Source organism: Theobroma cacao, chromosome 6, assembly GCF_000208745.1.
Source record: "Theobroma cacao cultivar B97-61/B2 chromosome 6, Criollo_cocoa_genome_V2, whole genome shotgun sequence".
Classification (NCBI taxonomy): Eukaryota; Viridiplantae; Streptophyta; class Magnoliopsida; order Malvales; family Malvaceae; genus Theobroma; species Theobroma cacao.
The window spans coordinates 8350029-8358279 of NC_030855.1; the positions used below are offsets into that span (position 1 = coordinate 8350029).

Sequence of the window (8251 nt, forward strand, 5' to 3'; positions counted from 1 at the left end):
ATAATTAATTAATAATAACAAAAAATATAGATAATTGCATTAGCATAGCATATATATATTGCATCATACATATCATTGCATATAAATATTTCTGTTTTCGAGTTTAAGCCCCGATGATGGGATCTTCCGGAGATCTTGCGAAAGCGGGTATTTTTCGAAAAGTTTTCTAGGTGAAAAGACGTCCTTGGGTCTCACCAGTATGATGGGAGGGCTCGAGAACCATCTTTAATAAAAGGATTTTGCCCGAATTAGGTTCATTATGCACAAAATATTATTTTAAAAAGAAAACGTACGATGACCCCAATGACGGGAATTATTCGTCGAATTTGCGAAGGCGAGTTTCTCGGATAATTCCCTAGGTGAGAGAATATCCCAAGTCCCACCAATATGATGGGCGAATTCAGGAAAATATCCTCGATAAAAGGTTATTCGTCCGACATTTTTATCTCACGCCATGCATTTCATCTTGCCACCCATTTGCATTCCATTTTATGTGAAATAGGAGATAAAATAAAAGAATAATAATTAAAGAAATATAATGAAATTAAAAATTAAAGCCCAATAGGATAATCTAAAAATGGTACTGTTCATGGAACGGGCGTCCTGGGGGTGCTAATCCTTCCCCGAGCGTAACCGTACTCCCGAACCTAGATCTAGAAAATCATAGACCAGTTTAAGATTCTTTTCGGTGGGCTTAAAATTAATTTAAGTTCTCATCAATTAGAATCGAGTCAATAGGTAGCCAATCGCACTTAGTAAAAAAGATTGGTGGCGACTCTTAGTTTAATTTTTTAGTGAGTTTTCACATTCGCGTCTGGCAGTCGGGTTCCCGGACCTGCACGTTATGACAAATCGCACCTAGTAAAAACGATTGGTGGCGACTCTTAGTTTTTAAAGTTTTCACACCACGTCTGGCGATCGGGTTCCCGGACCCGCACGTCACGACACAAATGTATTAAGTTAACACTTTCTTGTTTCAAATATCTTTAAAAAAATATTGATTTAAAAAAATCTAAAAAATATCATAACAATGAAATAATTTAATTTAATTAGAGGTAATAGGAGGTTGAAAAATTATCTATTAAATTTAAAGAATTCTTACATATTCATTTTGGATCATGGTTTTTTCTTTTAACCTTTTGGATTTATATTTGATATATTGACAGTGTATAGTTTCTACACTGTCAACTCATCAAATATTGTCAACTTATTAATGAAGTAAAATTAAAAATCTATAAAAACTTAAACTTAAATACTAAAATGTTTTTAATAATTAATTTAAAAAAAATAAAAAAAATCTTTTTTCCTCTCCCTCTAACTCCCTCACAACTTCTGTGATTGTTTTCCTTTTTTTATACCTCCCTAACTCCATTATCTTATTCTCTCCTCCTTCTTCTTCTATTAAAATTAGATTTGATAAAATTTTAAGAGATTTTAAGATAATTTTTACTTGTTGACTTTAATGATATATTTTTTAAGTAATTTTTACCTTTAATTTAGGGTATATAATGTAATAGTCAATTTTTTTAAATAAATAAATTAAGGTTTTATTTTTAGTTTAGTTTAAGGTTACAATATTATCAGAATGGACGGTCAAATCGGGCAGCTACCCACCCCATTCGGTTCCAATGCTAACAACAAAAGAATTACTTCCCTGTTGAGCTACAAGACATTTCGATTCAGCAGCACTTTTCTTTCTCTTTCTCTCAAAAAAAAAAAAAACCTCCTTACCAAATGCTTCATTCTTTCTCTCTCTCAGGGTCTCAGCAACACTCTCCCTTTTAGAGATTCAGCAAGGTTTTAGTTTGGATGCCTACTGAAATAATAAAAAAAAAAAAGGTGAAAGAGGTTTTAGGGAAAATTAAAAATATTTTGTTTTTTAATTTTAATGGAAGAAGGAGGGAGAGAGTGATTTAAAAAAAGAAAAACAATAAAAAGAAGGATGTGAGGGAGTTGGAGAGAGAAAGAAAGAAATTTTTCATTTTTTATTTAATTAATTATTATAAATTTTTTAATATTTAAATTCAAAGTTTTTAAAAATTTTTTTTTTTACCACATTAATAGAGTGACAGCATTTAATGAGATAACAACGCATCAAATATAAATACTAACATTTTACATTAAAAAACAGCTAAAGCATAATCCACACGTAAATGGGCGGTGGTAATGCATAAGTTTCCTCAAAAATAACAAACAAAGTTACGCAGTAGTGTCTCTCCTATTTTAAAATTCTGAACCTTATTTTACAGGTTTTTAGCTACTAAAACCAATAAGACATTGGCAATAGCAGAGCTGGGAGGCCCTTTTACACTACTAAAATGAAAGGCATTAAAGATCCAAAAATCGGAATGCTTAGCATTTCGTTGGTGTATATATCAAAACACTGACGGATTTTTAGCAGAAGATTTCCTTGAACTTTCCGTTGATATTGATATATTTTGTCGATAATTAAACAAATTCTTCGATGATAGACTTAGTCTATAAACATACAGTCGGTTGGTGAATCCGTGGGCTAAACTCGTGAGTTTATTGTCACCTTCCAGAGTGAAAACAGGATGAGCAATTAAGTCCTTTTTATATTGCCAAGAAAGAAGTGTTCAACATAAAAATGATGAGCTAAAAACAGGAATAACTCTTTTTTTTTTCCAAACCCATAGAATCTAATCCAAAGCAACTTTCAACGAACCACTCAAGCAAGTTCCTCATTTCATAATTATGCCATGTAGCTTTGTAAAGGACAACAAAACAAGAAGGTCAAGCTAGTTTGTTGTCATTATCATTGAGCCCCCCATCCAAAAAAATTATACACTTTTTCTTTTGATTATTTGATCAGTCATGGCACGACATATCATTAATTAATTTTATTGCAAAAAAAAATTGCTTTGTTTTAAAAATAAGGAAAAAAAATGGTGTTCAATTATAATGTTGTTGATAATGTGATGATCAATGATGAAAAGGACAATTACGGAGACTATGGATATTGATGAAGTTTTAGACTTCACATTCACATTAATCAAATCTTGGTTGCTTTTTCCATCATGGGTTGCCCACCAAATTTCAACACTCCCTTTAATAATGAATGTAATTAAAAGATGTAGACCATCATCTTCTTCTTCTTTTTTTTTTCCTTCTTCCCTTTGCTTTTATATAGGTGGGGGTGGCAATTTCTCATTTTTCCCAATTCTTGACTTTTTTGGGTTTATGCCATCTTTGACAAGTAAATTATGGTACAATTTAAAATGAAAGAGGAAGATACATGTTTGACTCTTATGATCAATTGCTAACTAGTAAACTTACTACTCATATTCGTCTCAATCCCGATTATAAGATAATTGTACCCTATATTATTAAGTCAGATGCCCAGTTAAATATTACTCATTTCCATCCTTTGTAACCGGTGGTGAATTTATTTTGTAGGGAAACCCTTCATTACACTCAATTACTCGATCCATTATATTTAAAGTTATTACTCTTGTCAAATTTAGCATTGGACCTCTATCTCCACCAATAAGTTCATGAGACATTCTAATTGAGAAAAAGTTTTGATATATATTATGTTTTTTTTTATCTGATATGTATATAAAAGTTATTTTATAGTTTATAAATTAATATGAGTTATGGTTATTCATATGAGCGAAATAAATCTCATATGAAGAAATTAATTATTTTAAGCTTATACATATGGTTTTTTATTATTACAAGTTTCGTATGTTACCTGAGGATTGAAAAACAAACTCATTGATGAATTGAAAAGGTGCAAATAAAAAGGAAAAAAAAAAAGAGTAAAATGCCTTTAAAGGATGGATGTGGCATATGAATTTTGGGTTTCCATTGACCATCATAAGGCCGTGGAAATGCAATGCAAGTGTGAGACAAAAGGTCAGCAAGTGTGCATATGAACTGGCTGGATCCAGCACATGGACCCAATATTTATGTAGCCCCTTCTATGGTCAATCTTCTCACGTCTACGCTTTTGACCTGTTGCCAATGTTTGGTGATCTAATCTCTAAGGCACATGGACTTTTTGGTTTAAGCTAAGATGATCACCCCAACTTCTATTTCTACTTCACCCACTTTAAATTCAAATATGAAAGTTGCAAATGATTTTTTTTTTTTTGTGAAATTACATATATCAGTATAATCACAATCATACTTAAATAAACTCTAATATATATATATATACACAATAATCAAGTGAAAATAAATAAATCAACAAATTAATATAAAATTGAATAAAATTCACACTGAACGGATTTGAACTGAAATCATTTTATACTTGAATTTCTCCCTCCCTCCCAAATTTTATAGCTACACTATTGTGTTGTAATTTTTTTATATGACTTGAGAAAAGAAGAAAAACTAACATTTTACCATGTTAGAGTTATAAAAAGAATTATACTTTGTAAATTATAGTGAAAAATTAAAAAAAAAAAAGTTTTAGTGTTTTACTTACAGAACTACTCATTCAGATTAATGAGCTATATAAAACTTTTCAATTCGTATGAAAACGTATTGCGTTTGACTACACAAAGGGAGGTAGCCCTCTCTCATCTCATAAATATCGTCCCCTGTTTTTTAGAAGTAGACATCTAAAATGAAATCCTATGGTAGACAACATTCAGTACATCTTAAAAATGGTAACTTATTAAATACATTTACAAGTATAACTTTATTTATGGCAAGAAATTTCTTTAAATACAATAGTAATAAATTTTACAAGTCATTAATAACATATTGAAATTGGAAATTTATTAATAAGAAAATAACTATTCTACTATAAACAAAAGCCTAAGTATAATATTTTTTCAGGGATTATTATTAAAAATCCATCATTAACAAAAAGACTTGGGGGGTTTGCATGTTAGCTGAACTGGCCTAACGTAGCTACCTTGTCTCCCGTGTGCCCCCCTCTTTCACCCTTTTTCATCAAGTTTTTATGTTTGTTTGAAAGAAGCACCGTTGGATTAAACCAATTGCGTTGGTCCTTCAATTGGCTCTTCAAAAACACTGTAATTATAAATGTGATTATTAAGATTTATAAAAGAGTTTAAATCAATTATTATTAAAAATTTGAGTTTAAATTTTTAAGAGTTGTGTGGTTTAGGCTCAAAAAATTATTGGATGTGAATGTGTTTGTTAATATCTATATATGGTTTTAAGTCAATCCTTATTAACAATTTGAATTTAATTTTTTAAAAATCACGTAATTAAAGTTTGAAAAATTGCTATGCTAATTGTACTTGGAATTGAATCGTTATAATTGGTATCGAAGCATGTATAAGGGCTTATATATCACCTTGGTGAGATCTTGATCATATGGAGTGAATCTTGATGAAAACATTAATAATTTGAATAGGTGGAGATTGTGATACCTTATCTCTTGTGGGATGTAAATGTAATTATCAAGATTTATAAAGCTGTAACTCAATCACTATTAGTTTAGACTTGAAAAAATGTTGAACTAGTGATGCTTGAACTCGAATCGTTACATGTTATAAGCCTACTACATTGGATCCAAATTGTTATCCCCTTATCCTTTTTTTTTTTGTTCTCTTTTTTGTCCTCGATAATATAATGATGTGGCAAAATTACCCCTCAATATGGAATTTATTTACCTTCATTTTTTCCTTGCTATTTATTTAGTTTTTAATTTTTAGCCTTAATTAAATATTATTTAATAAATAACAAGTAATAAAAAATATATACATAAGTTCTTTCTAATTATGTAAGAACTGAAATTAAGTAAATAATTATATAAATTTGTAAATAAAGTACATAATGAAATAAATAAACAAATAAAATTGACATGTTTAATGATTATTATTTTATTGCTTCTAAAATATAAAATAGTTTTTACTAAATATTATATTAAAGAATTATGTTATGTGTTAATTCTTTTACTGGATAAAATTTTGAGATTTATAAAAATGAAAAATATACATATAAATATTTATTTATACACTTCCAACTTAATATTTTTAATAATCATATTCTCTTTCCACCTCATTGTCACCGCTGGTTTTTGCCACGCACACCGAACCACTGTCAATTTGATTATTTTCAATCTTACTATTACCAAACTCACCGTTATATGTTGAAAAAAAAATTCAATTATCCGAATATATGTATATATATATATTTATTTATGCAAGTGTTAAGCGTTAACAATGTGCCAAAACTTATAAAGATGGGGATAGGAATGTGAAGTTGAGTACCCAGCCAAGCCACCACATGAGACTTTGACTAATTTATTTCTCATTTCAAGATGTAATTTCTTTCCCCAGAAGTTAGTGAAGGTAAAGTGAACATCATCTTTTCTACACCATCAGAAATATATTTTCCTTCCTGAAAAATAGTTGAAAAAATATATTTTCATACAACTTATAAACTAATAATAAAAGAAGTGACAGGCAGGTAAGATATGTTAGGTTCAGATTCTTCCAAATTCTCTATATGATCCTGAATTCCAGATTCCCTCTAAAACATAACAAAAAATCTCTCAATATCTACTTCAAAATTAATCTTTGCCAGAGTCAATTAAGGACTCCAAATTAAAGTAGTAAGTCTTTTTCTTTTTCTTTTATTTAGAGTTAATTTGCCCTTTCAAATACCTAGACTTAGGGGGAGAGCTAAATTATGAAGATTATGAACTCATGATAATCATGAAAATTGCAATTGAATACTCCCTACAAAATAATTCTCATGTGTCTTGATTAACACAATTAATGAAATTCATACAATTACCAATTTAACACTTTAATCCTTTGTTTAGAAGATTTGATGGTTAGGGCCAGGTCAATAATGTTACAAAAATTATTGATCTTAATCACAATTTAGATCCACTTATTAAATCTTAATTATTCTAGGTAGTAAAAGAGTCAACAAAATATTAAACAATAGTATCATAGTATTGCATGATTAACTTTATAGGATCCACTTTTTTACAATTAGATAAATATTTAAATCTGTAATTAACCAAAATCCCTCTTTTCTCATCCAAGGTAAACAGTTGACAGGCAAAATCTATATATATATATATATGTAAAGCTTGGAAATATTGACTGAGTTGCCTTATTATGACTTTTTCCTAACCAAATCTTCAAGATTTCACTATCCCTTCTCTCCCTCTATCTCTCCGTATATTTTTATATAGATATATAAGAGGCTATTTACAACAAGTTGAAATTTATTAAGTACTCCATTAAAGACAGAAAAAGAAAAGATCCAGCGAGAGAGCTGCCATCTACCATGGCTGGTTTGCAAAGATCTGCAGTGTCTTTTAGGAGGCAGGGGTCTTCTGGGCTTGTTTGGGATGACAGGTTTTTGTCAGGGGAGTTAAATCAAGTGAAACAGGAACAAGAAGAAGGAGAAACAAAGCAGCAGCTACAGCAGGAAGAACAAGGGCAGCTGCGAGACAATAACCAAGAAAAAGTTGATGTTATTAAGGATGTTAAGCCAACAAGAAACATTGGTCCAATCAACACCATTGAAAGAAGCCGATCCAATGGTGAAAGACGAGGTTACCGTACTGGTAAGGTGTCCCCTGCTATAGAGCCGCCTTCTCCGAAGGTTTCTGCTTGTGGGTTTTGCAGTGCTTTTGGGAAACAAGCCAAGAATCATAGGAAAAAGCCTGGTAAGCGTAGATCAAGATAGGTTTTTTCTTTTTCATTTCTTGTATTTTCCGGTGACCGGAGGAGGGAATTCCGGTGAACTTGATGGGTAGTATTGGTATATTTTTAGGGGGGGTTCAAGTTTAAGTCGAAGTCCATCTCAATGAAATGTGAGATGTGGGAGTTTTAGTATTGGTAAACAGATTATGGATGCGTTCTTTTGGTGGTTAAGGTTTTGATTTTGTTAATGTTTCTTGCCTTTGTTTCATTCAGAATTTTGTGGTTTGGGTGGATGTAATTAAATTAATCTGTAAATGTTTTTACTTTGGTTCTGCTGAGACAATTTTCACATGTACAAAAGGCAAAAAAATCTTGATTTAGACGCTTTTCTCTTTCTTTCCTCATAGTAAGGCATCTCTGGCATCTTGGTCTGATTTGATCTGCTTTCCTTTTGATTCCTTCGAAGATTCTTTTCCAATGGGAATATTTATTGTACTAGAAACAGGTTTCAATTTCTGGGGTGTTGGGATCTCTGTCTAAGTCTGTGAGAAAAAGGGTTGGGTTTGCAAGAGAATCTCTCCCCTGTTTTGTTCTCTGTTCCTTTGGCAGAAAATTGCAGGAATTCTAGGGATCATCAAACA

General features: G+C 30.7%; 1 protein-coding gene across 1 annotated transcript; it reads left to right on the top strand.

The window, feature by feature from the left end:
• LOC18595736 (uncharacterized protein At1g15400) lies at positions 7071-7990 on the top strand. Its single transcript, XM_007023815.2, has one exon. It carries the CDS (start codon positions 7249-7251, stop codon positions 7651-7653), a length of 405 nt encoding a protein of 134 aa, XP_007023877.1. The 5' UTR covers positions 7071-7248; the 3' UTR covers positions 7654-7990.